General features: G+C 34.0%; 1 protein-coding gene across 4 annotated transcripts in view; it reads left to right on the forward strand.

Annotated features, from left to right (window-relative positions):
* Positions 1 to 20,150, forward strand: part of da (transcription factor daughterless) — a 126,041-nt gene that overhangs the window by 38,498 nt on the left and 67,393 nt on the right. For 3 of the 4 annotated variants that reach the window (XM_074116198.1, XM_074116196.1, XM_074116199.1), the window contains exons 4-5: positions 3,119 to 3,144; positions 16,812 to 16,862. In XM_074116198.1, the coding sequence (XP_073972299.1) occupies positions 3,119 to 3,144; positions 16,812 to 16,862 (77 nt within the window). The remainder of the gene's footprint in view (positions 1 to 3,118; positions 3,145 to 16,811; positions 16,863 to 20,150) is intronic. The other variant, XM_074116197.1, reaches the window with a different exon arrangement.

A 20,150-nucleotide genomic window follows, 5' to 3' on the forward strand; every position in this document is an offset into this window, starting at 1 on the left:
TTGAGGGATTCGAATACTTACATTGACTACATCAAAAATGGTACCTTCCATCACGCATTACCTACTGTCACTAAAACATAGCCGTTTATACCAGTTGTAGAGCTAACTATTCTCTCCAATTTTGTAAAGAAATCATTGAAAACTAAACAATAGGAATAGAGATATAAACGTTTGAAATTTGAACGAATTTGAAAACATCCAAAATTTAGCCTTCTATATCTCGTTTGTTATTACGACTACAACATTGCAACTGTTTCCTCTTATAGAGTTGTTTTTTTTCTACATTTCGGTAAAGAAGTCATTGAATTCGGATAGACACGAAAAGAGATATAAACGTTTGAAATTTGAGGGATTCGAATACTTACATTGACTACATCAAAAATGGTACCTTCCATCACGCATTACCTACTATCACTAAAACATAGCCGTTTATACCAGTTGTAGAGCTAACTATTCTCTCCAATTTTGTAAAGAAATCATTGATAACTAAACAATAGGAATAGGGATATAAACGTTTGAAATTTGAACGAATTTGAAAACATCCAAAATTTAGCCTTCTATATCTCGTTTGTTATTACGACTACAACATTGCAACTGTTTCCTCTTATAGAGTTGTTTTTTTTCTACATTTCGGTAAAGAAGTCATTGAATTCGGATAGACACGAAAAGAGATATAAACGTTTGAAATTTGAGGGATTCGAATACTTACATTGACTACATCAAAAATGGTACCTTCCATCACGCATTACCTATTATCACTAAAACATTGCCGTTTATACCAGTTGTAGAGCTAACTATTCTCTCCAATTTTGTAAAGAAATCATTGAAAACTAAAGAATAGGAATAGAGATATAAACGTTTGAAATTTGAACGAATTTGAAAACATCCAAAATTTAGCCTTCTATATCTCGTTTGTTATTACGACTACAACATTGCAACTGTTTTCTCTTATAGAGTTGTTTTTTCTCTACATTTCGGTAAAGAAATCATTGAATTCGGATAGACACGCAAAGAGATATAAACGTTTGAAATTTGAGGTATTCGAATACTTACATTAACTACATCAAAAATGAAACCTTCCATCACGCATTACCTATTATCACTAAAACATTGCCGTTTATACCAGTTGTAGAGCTAACTATTCTCTCCAATTTTGTAAAGAAATCTTTGAAAACTAAACAATAGGAATAGAGATATAAACGTTTGAAATTTGAACGAATTTGAAAACATCCAAAATTTAGCCTTTTATATCTCGTTTGTTATTACGACTACAACATTGCAACTGTTTCCTCTTATAGAGTTGTTTTTTCTCTACATTTCGGTAAAGAAATCATTGAATTCGGATAGTCACGCAAAGAGATATAAACGTTTGAAAGTTGAAGGATTCGAATACTTACATTGACTACATCAAAAATGGTACCTTCCATCACGTATTACCTATTATCACTAAAACATAGCCGTTTATACCTGTTATAGAGCTAACATTTCTCTTCAATTTTGTAAAGAAATCATTGAAAACTAAACAATAGGAATAGAGATATAAACGTTTGAAATTTGAACGAATTTGAAAACATCCAAAATTTAGCCTTCTATATCTCGTTTGTTATTACGACTACAACATTGCAACTGTTTTCTCTTATAGAGTTGTTTTTTCTCTACATTTCGGTAAAGAAATCATTGAATTCGGATAGACACGCAAAGAGATATAAACGTTTGAAATTTGAGGTATTCGAATACTTACATTAACTACATCAAAAATGAAACCTTCCATCACGCATTACCTATTATCACTAAAACATTGCCGTTTATACCAGTTGTAGAGCTAACTATTCTCTCCAATTTTGTAAAGAAATCTTTGAAAACTAAACAATAGGAATAGAGATATAAACGTTTGAAATTTGAACGAATTTGAAAACATCCAAAATTTAGCCTTTTATATCTCGTTTGTTATTACGACTACAACATTGCAACTGTTTCCTCTTATAGAGTTGTTTTTTCTCTACATTTCGGTAAAGAAATCATTGAATTCGGATAGACACGCAAAGAGATATAAACGTTTGAAAGTTGAAGGATTCGAATACTTACATTGACTACATCAAAAATGGTACCTTCCATCACGTATTACCTATTATCACTAAAACATAGCCGTTTATACCTGTTATAGAGCTAACATTTCTCTTCAATTTTGTAAAGAAATCATTGAAAACTAAAGAATAGGAATAGAGATATAAACGTTTGAAATTTTAACGCATTTGAAAACATCTAAAATTTAACCTTCCATATCTCGTTTGGATTATGACCAGAACATTGCAATTGTGTACTCTTATAGAGCTATTTTTTCTCTACATTATTAGAGATATTACAGTTATAATGGAGAATTTATTTTGCTCTCCAGGTTTCGTAGTTGGTCCCATCTTGCTGAAGGAGTCACTTTGGTAGAAAACTTTATAGTTTAAGAGTTACCGTTTAAGAACCCTTTTTTTGAGAAAATTCCTTTCCCTAAAAAAAAAGAAGCTGGAAAAAGAGAAAATTAATTCAGGGAAGTAACACTTCTGGTTTGGTTTGTATAACGGGCGCTATTCCGTTCTCTAAACTGGTGACGTACTTTAATTTTTTTTTTAAGTAAGATGACGTCATTGAACATTTATTTGAATTGCCATAGATTAAATCTTTTTGAAGAAACTGCTAAGGTTAGGTTCTTGTGCATTTACTATATTACCTACAATTAGCATACTTTTGTTTTCTGTAATATTGAAACTGCATCAATTAAAATAAATGATCTGCGCAGCTTAATGATCTAGATTTTTACTTACACTTACGTAATTTTGCATAATTTTTGTTTTGTTTTTAATTGTACTTATAATATGCACTTTAATATTGGTATTTCTACAATTAGTCTCTATATTGTTGTATGACTGAATTAAATTTTTTAGAAAAAATATATATTATTAAACACAAGTATGGGGGAAAAAAAAAAATTAACTGTGTTACTAATTTTTTTCCTTATTCACCTTTATTGTAACATAAATAATTGCCCCTAATTATATGTTGTAGATAATGTTCCCCACCTGTTGTATTTTGTTCGTTAATATTGATTTCTGTGTGTGTATTGTTCCAGGAACGGCAGTCAAAAGAAAGAGAGAGGTGAGTGTAATAAAAGTAAATTTTTATTACCATTTTTATGGATAATTAATTAATTTTTTAGTTTTTTTATTTTTTACGTAACCATAATTATTGGAAAAATATTAAAATATTATACAGGAAGTATTATAAAAATGTTTATTTAGATGGCGGTAAAATTACGATTAAGTTTGGGTTGTGATAATAAAAAATAAAATAAAAGATAATCTCTTTCAAATTAGGTGGCGTATCATCTCCACCTTAAAGGGCAAAATAAATTTATTTTCCTTGTCGGTGCTTTTCACAAATTGAAATATTACAACCATCTTAATTGTTTATAGTTCATAAAAACGTGGACGATCAGCGCCCCTGGTGTAGAACTGCGATGTCACATGGTACCCTAGTCGGAAGTAAGACAATAATTATTGTGAAGCAGTGGCGAAGTATTTTCTCGAAAAAAGGAAGCAAATTAATACTTTTATAACTACCTAAATTTCAGAATTTGAATGCAAATTACTTTTTTAAATAAAATAAAATAGAAATTTGAAGTACGGGCTTTGCGAAGTTCTAACAAGTTAAAGAATCACTCAAAAAAATACCAGGTTTTTTTTAGGTGAAGTTCCATTTAGAAAAGCTCTTCTAGAAAAGCACAAACTGCGCGAAGCTTTCCTTCCAAAACATTGTCGTAAGAATTAGGTCGAACGTTCAGATTTCCTCCAAGAGATTATGTACTTAAGATACTTTTAAGAAAGCCTTGGAGGTAAAAAGCTTGAAACTCTGTAGCAGGGAACTACGTACTAGGATCGGGAATTAGGATGACCAACTCCTTGCTTGGCTTTTCTCATGACTTCTTCCCGGAAGGAAATTTTCCCTTCCCAAGTCTCTTTGAGGTAAAGTAAAGCAAAAGTAATCGCCTATTTTTTCAGGCGGGGCTTAACGTCCAACTACCATTTACTAGGTGTCGTGGACGGAGGCGACTAGCAAACGTACTTTACTATTTCTCATTTAACCATTAATTAAAATCCAAGACCAAGACCGGGAATCGAACCCAGTACCACAGTGCATATTAGCTTTGCAGGTCTCGCCTCTTAACCGCTCGGCTATCGTGGCACCTTTGAGGTACTCTTTAGGAAGAATGAGGGGATCGGTACTCCCTAAAGTTTTAAACAGTTTTTCCTCCAACATGATGGTATACTAATCTCCCCTCCATTTACAAAGGGCTTACTGGAGAAGTGCGATGCATTCCAAAGCTAGCGTTAACTTAAAGATTGCTTCTTACTGTGTCTGGAGATCTGCTCCAGAGCAGGATATCCAGCTCTCTCTTCCTTCCACCCGAAACACCATCCGTAGTGGTTCTTCAGTGGGGCTCTTGCTTTTGTGATACAGATAAAATTAACTGGGATGGTGGTGGGATTAACTATATCCAACCTGTGGGACAGACCTCCATTGCCTGGGGGTATTTTCTCCTGCAACTTATACCTTGTTAACCAACCTTATGAACTATTAAAGAATGAACTTTTCACTTCAATGTCGACCTTGGTTGGTAATCATTGTATTACGAAACCCATATAATAATTTAAAAGTGTTCAACAGATAGATTTGCCCGCATGAATAATAAATGTATTTAAATGGTATTAAAAGTGAAGCGCAGTAAATAGAACGTTTGCTGTGAAGTTAGGCGGGGGGTGTAAATTGGAAGTTAATAGCGGCTGAAGCTAACTTATAGCGGACATATAAAGAAGTGGAAGCTGCCGGAAGACTCAGCTAGCTCGCTGAGTAGAGTTAGTGGAGCCACTGCTGTATATATCGCGACAGAGGAGAATTGTATATAAGCAAGGAATGAAATTGCACTTAGAAGGATGAACTATACATCTTCAGATCTTCATCTATTTCTTTTTTTTTCTCTCTCCTTCACCCTTGTTTATGTTCCATCGCTGGTGGCTGTAGTCGGGGTGAGCTGTGTGTTCAGGGGGTTGGAATAGTGGGGGATAGACAGGAGCAACCATTCTATGGCCTCGACTAGAACGCGCCCTATGGTAGCTACTTGGGAATTAATGGAAGTATTAGAGAGTTACTACAGGCTACACTAGATAGGGTTGCTAGTTCCATAGATACAGGGAACTTGGGTACGTATTGTAAAAACGGTAATGACTTAAAAAATGATGAAATTTACAACAAGTTCACATCATCAACAGACTAGTCTTAGAGGTTATTGATTATAATAGCAAAATAGTAGAACAGTAATTAAGAGGAATAATCGTGCGACTTCTTAAAGGGTACGTTCACAACGGAGCTGTGAGTATAGATGATAGCAGAGATGATAACTCTGATAGAGTAAAATATAATCGCTGATTAGTGTGCACAACGGAGCTGTGATACATGCAACATGTCCGAGTAGTGAAGAAGCAACAAAAATGGTATATTTTAAAGAAAAAACGCTTTAGAAAATATCATGTACATCCCATAAATAAAAAAACGAAGTACTTTGGGTGAATTTCACTATTTATATAAGGAACTTAGAAATTATCCGGATCGTTTTTTTGAATATGTGAGGATGGGTCCACCCACATTCGACTATATTTTAGAAAAAAAATAAGGTTAAAATTAAGAAAACGTTGGAAAAATTGTCATGGAAATCCTATTATCATAGAAGAAAAACTTCTTCTATTACTCTTAGGTAAGTAATGGTTTTATTGAGGAAAAACAAATAAATACACATGAAAATAAATGTAAGCACGATTTAAAAAACAAAATATTGTTTAAAAGTAAATAATAAAATAATAACAAAAAATAATTCTGAATTTCACCAAATGTCTTGAAAAACAGAGGTATTTTGGACAGCAGTCAAATTTGAAGCTCCGATACTGGAGTTCAGCTAGCAGAAAAATGAAAAATTCAATTCTATCATCTATGCTCGTTTATAGCAGCGCGTATGAGTCACTAGTCGCAGCTTCGTTGTATTATGTTTTTCTTTAAGCGCTGATGCATCATCACTCCTATCATCTATGCTCACAGCATCTTCGAAATGCAGTCTTCGGGGGGGGGATTTCCCCCCCGCTGAAGAAGGTGAATCTTCGCTGATAAAAACTTTCATTTAGATTAGTCTGTTCTCAAGAGTCGTAGTTGATTGGGCGAATTGGGTTTTCTAGATCTGGTAGATCATGCTGTCCTCTGACAGCATGTAAAAAGATCCAGGGTGTTTGCCTTCCTTGTAATTTACTGGAGATGAGCTTTACTGATTCTATCAGTTATTAAAAGGAATTTTTCAAAGTAGAAATATTAAAAGATTTCCGGTTTAGAAACCGGAAATATGCTTTAAGACAATATTCACTCATCAGTGTTAGAAATGTTAGTTTATTTGCTCGATTTTTTGTCCAGTTTTTTGGGGGGGGAAATGATTGTTGAAAAAACGACTCTTCACGTTTTATACAGTACAGAATAGTGGACTTAAGGGAGAAAACTGCGTTATTTTTCACACTATATTTACTCTGATTACGCACGTTTAGATATACAACTTGTATTTATCGTTTTTTTTTAAAGGAAAAATCAATTGTAACTATATTTTCAAGGGAAAATGAAAAGCTTAAATAAAATTCGAGGTAATGATTAAATGAAGAATTATTTGGAGATAAAAATGAGTGCTTTCCCCCCTCCCTCCAATGAGGCAGCCGCATCTAGAGCCAAAGGGAACTTTGTATAAAACTAAACTATTGGAGGCAGCAATCGGGTCTATTGTGAGAGACACTTTGAAAGGCGGCAATGGGCGGAGGCGGAGGCGGGCGGTTGAAACTGTGAAGAAGTGAAGAAGAGTTGACATGACTTTTACATTTGTCGATCTCTGTGTGCTTGTCTGTGTGTGTGTGTCAGTCAAGTCTGTCCGATCTAGAAGGCTTTGCCCAGAATTGCTACTTCCCTTAGAAGTGTGTCTGTGTAGGACCAATATTCAACAACTCCACTGTGTGTGAGATGCGCTGTGAAGTTGGTAGGACTTAGTAAGTTTCCAGAACTAAGCCTGCCCAATCTCCTTTTATGCCTCTTTCCACGTATTTACTGCTCAGTTCTAAGTATACCCAGCGTGCTTCATATCCTATTCCGTTTTAGTACTTAGTGTGAAATCGCATTCATTCATTATCCAGCGTTCGCCCAAGAATCGAGACAATGATTGCATGCTACCTGCTTTAATTTGTTTTCCTCGTACCACCACATTACCGGAAGTATTGCAATGATGAAAGTAATTTTCTGTTTTCATAGAATCCAAGCGTACGAAAAATCTTCAGCGACTTCCTGCAATTTACGTAATCTAAAAAAATCTCAAAAAACTAGATTTTTATGTACTAATAAAAATTATTTTGTAATGGTTGATGTAATGTATTCTCGAAGTTTAAATAGACAAAGTGGGGAAGTGGTGCCGCTTCCGGTTTTAGGGAATTTTTCTTTAAAAATTCGGAATTATAGGCACACATTTATCGCTTTATTATATCGGCCATATGGTCGTAGTCAACAATACCCGCTAAAGTTATTAAAACATTTTGATCGCCTCTAAAATTACAGTATTATCGCTGGGTGGGGCTGCCCAAATCGAATTATGTATAGTTTATAGTTTACTGTGATTTTTTTTCCAATTTTTTGAAATATTTTGTCCACTTTCAAAGATACACATCATTTTGTAAAAAGCCACTTTACTGAATAAGGCGCCACGATAGCCGGAGCGGTTATAGGCTAAACCCGCAAAGCTAAGATGTATTGCGGTACTAGTCTAGCCCTTGGATTTTATTTAATGGTTAATATGAGAAATTTACAGTAAAGTATGTTTGCTAGTCGCCTCCGTGCACGGCACCTAATTGCGTAGTTGGACGTAAAGCCCGCCTGAAAAAATAGGCATTACTTTACTTTACTTTTACTGAATACATTTATTTTTTCCGGTCAAACCCCTGAAATTATCGGAATATATCGGAAGTTGCCACGATTTCACGTTTTTCAGTTACGTTCGGACTCCCACACAAGTATTCAGTTGAATTAATTCAATTCAGTTAGTTGGAATTTATTTTTAAATGGTACTTTACCGCCCCTGTTTGCTGATTAACAATGTTATCTGTAACGAGAGAACATCACCTCGGAGGCTGACAGAGAACAAATGATCTCTGCTCTATGATCTACTTTTTAATAAAGATCCGTTAATTTAAAATAAAGTTTAAAAAAACAAAAAGTGAAGCTGATTACAGATAAACCTGGAACGCGGTCTTCTAATACAAAATAAATGTATACAACTTTAGAATGGTCAAAAATATTTGGTCCATCACACAGTGTCCAGGTGCAATGTGCGTACACTACTGCCAGGTGTTTTTAAGAAGTTGGTGCTGCTGCCATCTACTGGGCTCTTTTAGAAAGTGGCGCTAATTACAAACTTTCCCCCGCAAAAATTGTCAAATAGTTTGTCAAAATGGGATCTGATAGGATATTTTATTTAGTTATTTATTTTAATGCATAATTTACTTTTCACATTCGTATATTATTTGTCTTTTTGCGGCAGGAATCTTAAAAAGTTGCATTAAACAATCAATTACCCGGAAGTGGGGTTTCATTTTCTTTAATTTTTTCTAAAATTTCTTTATTATAATAAAATATATTAATTACGTCATTTGTCAGTAAACAAATATCTATTTTTTAATAATTTCTTTAATAAAGATTTAAAAATTTTAATTACATAACAGAATTTAAATTTCAATAAATTACTTACGTTTCTTACAGGTCTTTATAGCTCTCTCTCTTTCTCGTTTTAAATTTTGTATTGTTATTTAAATTATTGTCCTTAATGAATTTTAGAACTCCCCTCAACAATTTATGAATATTGTTTACTCAGTTGTTATTATTGTTTGTAAGATAATTTCTGTATATATTACAATAATATCTTGGTAATCATTTAATGTAGAAGATTTTTTTTTTTTTAATATAGAAGAAGAAATAATCTTGCTTGGATACTCTTGCAAATTAGGCATCACGATAGCCGGAGCGGTTATAGGCTAGACCCGCAAAGCTAAGTTGTATTGCGGTACTAGTCTATCCCTTGTATTTTATATAACGGTTAATATGAGAAATTTATAGTAAAGTATGTTAGGCGGTGATAGGCTAGACCCGCAAAGCTAAGATGTATTGTGGTACTAGTCTAGCCCTTGGATTTTATTTAATGGTTAATATGAGAAATTTATAGTAAAGTATGTTAGGCGGTGATAGGCTAGACCCGTAAAGCTAAGATGTATTGCGGTACTAGTCTATCCCTTGTATTTTATATAACGGTTATTATGAGAAATTTATAGTAAAGTATGTTAGGCGGTTATAGGCTAGACCCGCAATGCTAAGATGTATTGCGGTACTAGTCTAGGCCTTGCATTTTATTTAATGGTTAATGTGAGAAATTTATAGTAAAGTATGTTTGCTAGTCGCTTCCGTCTACGACACCTAATTTGGTAGTTGGACGTAAAGCCCGCCTGAAAAAATGGCAATTACTCAGAGCGAATTCCTCTTACAACAAATTCTCGAGTTGTTTACTTATTGAACAAAACAAAACAGAAAATGTGCTAAACAGGAAGTTTAATTAAAATTTAGAATGCATTTTCGAAAAAAATATCTAGAGAATATATCTACATAAATGATTACGAAAAAGGAAGTTATGAGGCATCGTGGGTTTTGAGTTGATACACATATGGTTTTCCAAAACTAACCACTTTAAATAGTTGAAAAATTCCAAAAAAAATTAAACTATGCTGCTGTTAATTGACATGATTTTATTTCAAGGTTAATTATTAACGTTAATTTTTTTTAGAGAGAGAGATGGAGAGAGCAATTTCAATATTAAATTAGTTAATAATTCTTAATTACAGTAAAATGTTTAATAATATATGGGTAGAAAACACTACCTGATATTTTGTTCCGTGAAGTGTAAATTCTTTTTTAAAGTGCCTATGAATTTATTAAAAAATTGTAGAAATCAAGTCTTTTAAGTTCTATTTACAGCTGCCCTGTTTAAAATAAAGTTGAAGTACTGCAAAGTCCTGTTACTTACATTATGGAGAATTAATTATTGTTGGTTAAAAAAAAAAAATGCTGTAATTAGTTTAAAGAAAATTTTCTTAGCCTGAAGTTGGGGACTTTTCTAAAGTCGCAGAAGGGTGCACAGAATTTTCAGGAAAAATCACTCCTACGATTTTTCTCGTTAAGTATTTTACACACGTTCATAACTTATGTTCCGGTGTAGATCTATCACTTTTCCTATCTTAAATCTAATTGTTTTCAGGATGTGACTGATATAGGTTTCTCTCTAAACTCGTCTAAATATCGAATAGGGTTACGATTTTGGGGGTGTGGCCCTCTTAATTAGCTTACCTTTAGAAAATTTAGCTCAAGGTTGCCGGAAACGTGAGTACCATTTTGAAGTCTCTACCATCGCCAGCCTAATCTTCATTATACCTAATTAAAGTCGCAACTTAACAGAAAATCTCGGTAAGTTATAAAGCTTCGTCCCAGGGTGTTTTTCGGCCAACAAGTTTATTTCTACAGCCCTGATGTAGTACTTCATGGACTGTGTAGCCCAGCTGAGAGCTGGCGGTTTCATTCAATACAGAATTCTACTTTCGCTGTTGTTTATATGATAATGATGATGATGACGAACTAAGTTATACTTGGAAAACACGTTCAGGACCAAAGTAAACGCAGGCAAACTGGACTAGTCAGACTATTATTTCCTTTTCTCTCATGTGACTCCAAAATGACTGTGACTAACAAACTCCTCCTTTACAAAGTAGTCATTAGGCCATGTTGCTCTACGCCTGCTCCGACTTGGAGCCTGGACTTGTAGTAGGCAACATCAAGAAACTTCAGATAACCCAGAATAAATTTCTCAGACTCTCCACGACGTACTAGAATTGACTCACTCCACGGAGACTGCGTCCATTATCCCCCAGTACACTCCTTTATCCAAAATCGTCTGCTCAAACTCCTTTCCATCCTAGATTGCCATTCCAATCCACTCTGCCGCGATATAGCCTCCTACATATCCTTCTACAACATACAGACACAGAAGACTAAAGCATATCCTACCTCTAACTCTGTACACTAGCTGCAGGTTTTTCCTCTCCTTTTTTCCCTGCATTCCAATCCTCACCTAACTTTTCCCTTTCTTCACTTAGTTAGAAGGTTTAAATGTTTTTATACATTTAAACTTCTATATTTATTTTATGTATTGCATATATTTATTATAATAAATGTTTATTCTATTCTATTCTACTTGGAAAACAGCATCATGTTCTAGGGTTAGGTAAGAAAACGTATGTTTATTTCATGTACAACACATGCCGTTATGCTTTACAGCTTCACTCTTAGCTAATCTTCTTCTCAGTGTAATAATATTGCTCCCTGGACACGTCACAGCCTGTGATTTATCAGTAAAAAGCTGGTCCATGAGCTCGTTAGCAGGACTAACAAGCAAATTATAGTAATTTTCTCGGCGTGTAACACTTCCATTAGCAAGTTTTACTGGACACAATGGAATGATCTTCATGTCACGATCTTTGTGAGCGAGCTTTGAGCCGCCGCTCAGATGGCCTGAGATGTCATCCTCCCAAAATTTTCGTTTCTTTTTCTTCCCCCCTGCTTGCGTGAAAGTTCACGATTGGTTTTTGATACTTTTAATTCGTAAAAATAATAAGAATAAAAAAAGGTTGGATCACTCTTAAAAGATTTTTTTCATTATTCCCAGTGATTATATCGCACAAAATTATCCTTGAAATTAGATATTTTAGTTCCCTATGCGACGCTTTCTCAGAACTTGACAATATCAAGGAATCGTTTCTCGTGACTTCCGGTGTTGTAGAAAATTTATGAGCAAAAATCTTGACAATTTCAATAGGATGTAAAAATAACTGCCAGTTTCAGTCATGGTACACTTTTATTATAGCCGAGCTTTCGACCTGATAGGGACTAGGTCATCTTCAGGGCTGTGAAACATATTTTACAGTGTGTTAACAATAATTATATTTCAATGAATATGTATAATGTAAACAACATACTCATTTTAACATTATTTTTAACAAATAAGTTTTGGTTTTCTTCGTTTCTAAAAACATTTTTTTTGTACTATAACATACAAATTTTTTCTTTTTAGACTCCTATAAATACATTTGGATACATTAATATAGTTAGTCTATTTAACGGATACATATACACACACACAAACACACGCGATATATTTATAATATATTAATTATCATTTGCAACAAGTTTGTCCTTCACAAAATGAACAAGAATGCGGTAGTTTCATCGTCAAACTAATGCCCACAGTAGATTATATTTTATTTATTTTTCACCAAATAACTACTGCGACATGCAAAGGACTCTGAAGCGCTTATTTTTTTTTGTAGTATTATTTAATATTTAATTAGTAGAATTAATTTTTTTTTATTTGTTAATTATCATTACTGTTCAAGGTTTAAAATAGGTGAATAAAGGTATAATAAACTACGTAATTAGTAGAAAGAGATATATCGTAAATTAATTATTATTTAAAATAAAAAAAAAATAATTAAGGACATCATTACACGGATATAGGCATTATGTAATCGTACGATCGCAACGTGAGTGTGTTAAGTCTTCGAAAAAGTCTCAGGAAAAGTGAGAAAAGAAAATGCTGTGATGTAGTGAGAGGGAGTGCTTTTCACATCATCCTGTCCATGTCTCATCAGGGTTCTCCCAAGGTCAAATATTCAGTCGAAAAGTGACTAGGCTAAGCAAAACTAAGATGTATTGCGGTACTAGTCAAGCCCTTGAATTTTATTTAATGGTTAATAAAAGAAATTTATAGTAAAGTATGTTTGGCGGTTATAGGCTAGACCCGCAAAGCTAAGATGTATTGCGGTACTAGTCTAGCCCATGGATTTTATTTAATGGTTAATATGAGAAATTTATAGTAAAGTATGTTAGGTGGTTATAGGCAAGACCCGCAAAGCTAAGTTGTATTGCGGTACTAGTCTAGCTCTTAGATTTTATTTAATGGTTAATATGAGAAATTTATAGTAAAGTATGTTAGGAGGTTATTGGCAAGACCCGCAAAGCTAAGATGTATTGCGGTACTAGTCTAGCCCTTGGATTTTATTTAATGGTTAATATGAGAAATTTATAGTAAAGTATGTTAGGTGGTTATAGGCAAGACCCGCAAAGCTAAGTTGTATTGCGGTACTAGTCTAGCTCTTAGATTTTATTTAATGGTTAATATGAGAAATTTATAGTAAAGTATGTTAGGAGGTTATTGGCAAGACCCGCAAAGCTAAGATGTATTGCGGTACTAGTCTAGCTCTTAGATTTTATTTCATGGTTAATATGAGAAATTTATAGTAAAGTATGTTAGGTTGTTATAGGCTAGACCCTCAAAGCTAAGATGTATTGCGGTACTAGTCTAGCCCTTGGATTTTATTTAATAATTAATATGAGAAATTTATAGTAAAGTATGTTAGGAGGTTATTGGCAAGACCCGCAAAGCTAAGATGTATTGCGGTACTAGTCTAGCCCTTGGATTTTATTTAATGGTTAATATGAGAAATTTATAGTAAAGTATGTTTGGCGGTTATAGGCTAGACCCGCAAAGCTAAGATGTATTGCGGTACTAGTCTAGCCCATGGATTTTATTTAATGGTTAATATGAGAAATTTATAGTAAAGTATGTTAGGTGGTTATAGGCAAGACCCGCAAAGCTAAGTTGTATTGCGGTACTAGTCTAGCTCTTAGATTTTATTTAATGGTTAATATGAGAAATTTATAGTAAAGTATGTTAGGAGGTTATTGGCAAGACCCGCAAAGCTAAGATGTATTGCGGTACTAGTCTAGCCCTTGGATTTTATTTAATGGTTAATATGAGAAATTTATAGTAAAGTATGTTAGGTGGTTATAGGCAAGACCCGCAAAGCTAAGTTGTATTGCGGTACTAGTCTAGCTCTTAGATTTTATTTAATGGTTAATATGAGAAATTTATAGTAAAGTATGTTAGGAGGTTATTGGCAAGACCCGCAAAGCTAAGTTGTATTGCGGTACTAGTCTAGCTCTTAGATTTTATTTAATGGTTAATATGAGAAATTTATAGTAAAGTATGTTAGGTGGTTATAGGCAAGACCCGCAAAGCTAAGTTGTATTGCGGTACTAGTCTAGCTCTTAGATTTTATTTAATGGTTAATATGAGAAATTTATAGTAAAGTATGTTAGGAGGTTATTGGCAAGACCCGCAAAGCTAAGTTGTATTGCGGTACTAGTCTAGCTCTTAGATTTTATTTAATGGTTAATATGAGAAATTTATAGTAAAGTATGTTAGGAGGTTATTGGCAAGACCCGCAAAGCTAAGATGTATTGCGGTACTAGTCTAGCTCTTAGATTTTATTTCATGGTTAATATGAGAAATTTATAGTAAAGTATGTTAGGTTGTTATAGGCTAGACCCTCAAAGCTAAGATGTATTGCGGTACTAGTCTAGCCCTTGGATTTTATTTAATGGTTAATATGAGAAATTTATAGTAAAGTATGTTAGGCGGTTGTAGGCTAGACACGCAAAGCTAAGATGTATTGCGGTACTAGTCTAGCCCTTGGGTTTTATTTATTGGTTAATATGAGAAATTTATAGTAAAGTATGTTAGGTGGTTATAGGCAAGACCCGCAAAGCTAAGATGTATTGCGGTACTAGTCTAGCTCTTAGATTTTTTTTTTTTTTTTTTTTTTTTTTTTTTTGCGCATCAACAGCTGAGGTCATTAGCGCCCGGAGCTTTTTCCAGTGCACTGCCGGCCTCCGGACAGTGTTCTCTCGTTACAGACAACACTGTCCATCACCGGACAGTGAGCTGTAAGAAGCTCCTAGGAAGAGAAAATCTAAGGGTCAGCTGCTGGATTCGAACCCGGGACCTCCGCGTGGGAGTCCAGTATGCTAACCTCATAGCTAATCCCTTCCCTTCTTAGATTTTATTTAATGGTTAATATGAGAAATTTATAGTAAAGTATGTTTGCTAATCGCCTCAGTCCACTACACCTAATTAGACAGTTGGACGTTAAGCCCCGCCTAAAAAAAATAGGCAATTACTACTACAGAAATAATGAAACAAAAAATTATCAAACTCACGGGGACCTTAAAAATGTAAATCAATAATTTGAGATGATGGTAAAATACTTTCGATAACCGTAAGTAGTTAGAGAAAGTTGAAAATTCGATCTCTCGTGTGAAATACTCTCGAGATATTTCCAAACCGCGATTTACGTAATAAAATTTTCCAGCAATTTTGTTTTTTATCTTACGAAAAGGGGTGGGAAAAATCATTAAATTTATTTATTACAGTGGTATTTCCTTTCTGTCGATATACTTCGAATTTAAAATTTCTAATTAAATTTTGAATTTCGATTAATTCTTTTTTTTTTTTTAAAAAAAAAAGAAGGTAATTAGGCTGTTTTTGCGTTAAAATAGACGCTTTAGAGGGAAAATTACCTCCACCTTAATTCCAGAACTGCTTCAAGAAGCTACCAGAAATTATTTCTAAAAGCTTTATTTCCGGGGGGCCAATTGCCCGATTTAAAGTATCATACTTGGGGAACTTCCTGTGATTTAGTTCCGGTTTCTCATTTTCCGTCGCATAGTAAAAAAAAGAAAAAAAAAGTGCACTTTTAGGTGGTATGCGGGGAGAACGGGCAAGAACTCATCTGAAGTGCCACTTCTAAACCAACTATGGCCGCCTTAACACTTTGTTCATCAGTGTTGCCAAATTAAAAACAAAAAAAAAAAAAATTTAAGACAATTTCAAACACGTAGAATCATGCCCACAAACATATGTACTGACAAATTTAAAGCAAACGTTAAAAAATCTTGAATGTATACGATTACATTACGCGGATCTTATTTAATTAATTTTTTAATTATATATATAATTAGTTTATATATATATAATAGTTTTAATTATTTTATAAAAGTTTTTATCAAGATGTAGTGACATGCTCTGGTGTTTGTCATGTTTTATAGTGTACCCTAGAGTATTCTGTGTTTTGTGACTGCATTCGATTGCCACTTCCTATCCAGGAATCCTATCTGTTATTGCTGTCCTTTTTTTCTTTATAAACTCCTCTGGATTTTCTCTCTCTCTCTGCAGGACCTCTGTTTGCGACTATGTCTCATTTTGTAGCGAAAAAAAACATTAGGTTGAAATTGGTCAAAGCCGTATGTAGTACTCAAAAAAAAAAAAAGCGGCAGGAAGTCCTCTCTATAGTTACGTCAAAGAAAGGGAAGAGATTTTTTTTTTTGGTTAGTGTATTGATTAGACTTCCTCGTGCAATATTTTTGAATTCGAATCCAACTTGGGATTATGGGCTGTTTGGCTCTCATACGTTTCTTCGGGACCATTGATTTTAGGGGTGCTTCTAGGAAGGGGAAGTGATTGTGACGTCAGGATTCTTTCAAGAAAATCAAAAACTTTTTCTTTTTATAACCAAAAATCCTAGATTTCACGAAAATAATATTTTAATAATTTGCACTTGTGTGGCGCCCCCTCCCCCTAAGGAAGTCGTGTGAGTGGCGATCACTCCACATTTTTGGTTTTCTAGTAATTATAGTAACTATAAAAACCGTTAGGTTTATTTTTTATTTTTCATTTTTATTTATTTTATTTTTTTATTTCCGTTTAGGTTATAGATTCGGCGGCGGAACCAGTCGAAGGGGCGGCCACACAGAACTGGGTGAGTCCATTATTTCTATTCTTCCTTTTGCTTATCATGTTTGTGCGTGCGTATAAAGTATTAATTTAAGTTTTTTATTAAAAAAAATTAAGTACTATAAGTATTTAAAGTTCAAATTCGAGGTCAACAAAGGCACCAATATATACTTAATCGTGAGATTTTTCAATGTTCTTTCACTAGATAACCTGCCCGCTGTTTCCTTTTAAAAACTACAATTCTTTTGTGATTCAAATAATCGTCGAATTATTGGAAATCATACGCGTGAAAGATATTTAATTGTCAGCATATGTTTAGAAAGCTAATTTTCATGCTTCCGTTCAGTTCGTCCTTAGTCCAGGTTCAGGCTTGACTTTCGTGGGCTTGAAAAAAAAAAAAAAATCATCCCTTAATTCTTGAGACGTCACGTACAGTCGCCGTTAGATCTTTCAAAAAAAAGCCGTATTTTAGTTGATATGATACTAAGTTAGCTAATTTGTAGGAAAAGCGCCCATCTTTCTTCCGCTGACTGCCGGAAGTCTACCAAATAAAAAAAAAAAAAAACGCTATAACTTTTTTGGCTTGAATCACTTTACGTCCATTTTTAATTGAATAATATCATTGAATATGTATCAATGTATCTTTTAAACTATATTTTAGTACCCCATGGGCGATAATACACTATCAAATTTACTGCCAATTGACACTTATTGTAAATTGAATAACATCTTTCTGTATGTTCAGAAATCTTTAAAGTTAAAATACTTCATGGGGAGTTCGTAGCAGTTCAATCTGGTTTATTTTATATCACTTTTTCTCGCCATTTTTTCTTGTTTCGAAGTAAATGATTGTGTTTAGATATTATTATTACCAATTAGTTTTATCTATTAGTATTACTACTATTTATCTATTTTCTGTATCATATCAAACAGAGTAAGTTTATTTTATAATTATTTGTTATTTTTTATTATATTTTTTCGTCTTATTGCAATTACTGTTATTATCTTGTAAATTGACTCAACCCTTGTTGCAAGATGTTATCTTAAAAACGTTAAAATTTCATCCATTCAATCATTATTGGAAACGTGATAAAATCTTCCAAAGTTGGACAATATTTTTGATTTTCTCCGTCTTAATTATTGTCTTCCTGTCTATTTTCCCTAGAAGAGGAAATGAGAATTTTAAAGAAATTAACTGAAGAAAACGCTTTAGATAATTGTCATCTAAATGGTGACCAAAACTCGATAGTGTAAGAACTCGATTAATTATCTAACATGTTGTACACACAATATGGGTGTTCTGTGATTTGTGTTTTTTTTTTTTAATTAAAAAAAAAAGTGTTTCCTGTTTTGAAAGTATTACCAAAACTAGTATTTCCGGTTGGTTTAAGCCCAATTTCCAAAAATTTATGAGTTAGAGAATGTAAAACAAAATTATTAAAATTTTTTGGCATTATGAACTAATAAAATCTATGATTATACCAATATATTAAAAGAAAATATAATTTAAAAAAAAACTGATCTTATTAGATGTGATGTAGAAAAATTTCCCACATTTTACCACTTCCTGAAAAACAATTTCTTATCTCTTTCACTTGGTTACATAATTCTCAATAATGCTACAGCCTCTTAAATCACCTCCTAAGATGTATGTTCAAGTAGGGAAGCTGCGAAACGAAGCGTTTTATTAATGCTTACACATTCCATATATTTACCGAGAGCTTTTCATTCAAGTTAACTTTAAAAGAAAAAGAAAAACAAAGTAATAAGTATTTTCCAAGTTTTCCTTCACAATTTTTCGCGTTTTTCTTTTTAATTTCTGCTAATTTTTAGTCAGGGAGGAAATATATCCTATTGTAAGGCAATAACAGCGGAAGTGTCTTTTCACCGGAAGTAGAAAATTTAAGGCCCTTTCTAAAACAAAAAGTTCTCGAGTGTTTTTCATGGTCTTTTTATGGTAATTTCATTGTAAGTTATGGCCCCAAATTCGTTACTTTTTCTGGTACGATAATCGATAATGATTCCTACGATTTTTTCCCTACCTACCTTTCTCACTCATAATTTGAAACCTTCTTTCAGAAAATTACTTTTGGTGGCGGGGGTGTTTTTCAGGGTGTAACAAAGCACCTCTTCTAAAGTGTTACTTCCCGTAGTAAAGCGTCGTACAGGTAGAAATTAGAATTACACTTAATAAAGGGACGTCGTGTGAGTTTTACTCACCAGAGTATGTTGGCCCTTTTATTTCCAGGTAAAATGTTTGAACAGAAGAATCTGGAAGAAATAGTAGATTTTCCTGTTTTTAACCTTGTACTCAAGATGGTGTCCAATTTTAATGTTTCATGAGAGGAATTTCGATTAAAATATCCATCCATCCACCACGTCCCAGAATACGGGCTTGAACATGGAGAGAGGTTCTCCATGTTCAAGCCTGTATATACCCTTACATCCGCTAGTGGTGGTGCAGGATATAGACAGATCGGGATGCGCTGCTGTCAACAGATACACTGGTATCCCCTTACTATTTGGCCAGGGTGACGGATCGTGAATGTCGGATGAACTCTGCCGCCTCTTCCACCCCCCACCCCCATACTCCACTGCTGTGGCTGTTGAAGCTCCATTGCTTGCTCCAGGAGGTGCCGTTCCCATGTTTAATAATTCCATAGCATTGGCCCTCTATCCAGTCAGTAATGGAAGTAACTCCGCAGCCAGTTCTGCTGCACTCCTCTATATCGTCCGGACAGCCAACTACTTCCCTGCTCCTAGTTTTACTCCTCTGCAGTCACCCCACTGTTGCACCATCCATTCCCAGTGTTCATCATCAATGACGTCTAGCGTTTCCTGTCGTCATAATTTACTCTTATTTCAATTATTTTTGGGTATTTATTATTTTGGCATTTTTGCTTTCTGTTACTCTGCTGAGCTTTTTTAAACATGGAATTTTGACTGGTGTAGTGATTACGATCAGTCCCGTAATCGTTATGTTAATAGCCATGAGTCGTCGTCCTCCCAGAACCACTCACACCACACACTCTCTCTCTCTCTCTCTCTCTCTCTCTCTCTCTCTCTCTCTCTCTCTCTCTGTCTGTCTGGCTGCAGCACTCGATTTTCTCACTGATGTACTTTATTTAAAAACTCCAAATTTTTAAAAAGTATCATAATTTTTTTGCATAGCACCTCTTTCTTTCTTACTCTATTGATGGCGCCACGGTAGCCGAGCGGTTATAGGCTAGGCCCGCAAAGCTAAGATGTATTGCGGTACTAGTCTAGCCCTTGGATTTTATTTAATGGTTAATATGAGAAATTTACAGTAAAG

This window comes from Rhodnius prolixus, unplaced genomic scaffold (genome assembly GCF_049639745.1).
Source record: "Rhodnius prolixus isolate KJV_2025 unplaced genomic scaffold, Rpr scaffold_13, whole genome shotgun sequence".
Taxonomy (NCBI): domain Eukaryota; kingdom Metazoa; phylum Arthropoda; class Insecta; order Hemiptera; family Reduviidae; genus Rhodnius; species Rhodnius prolixus.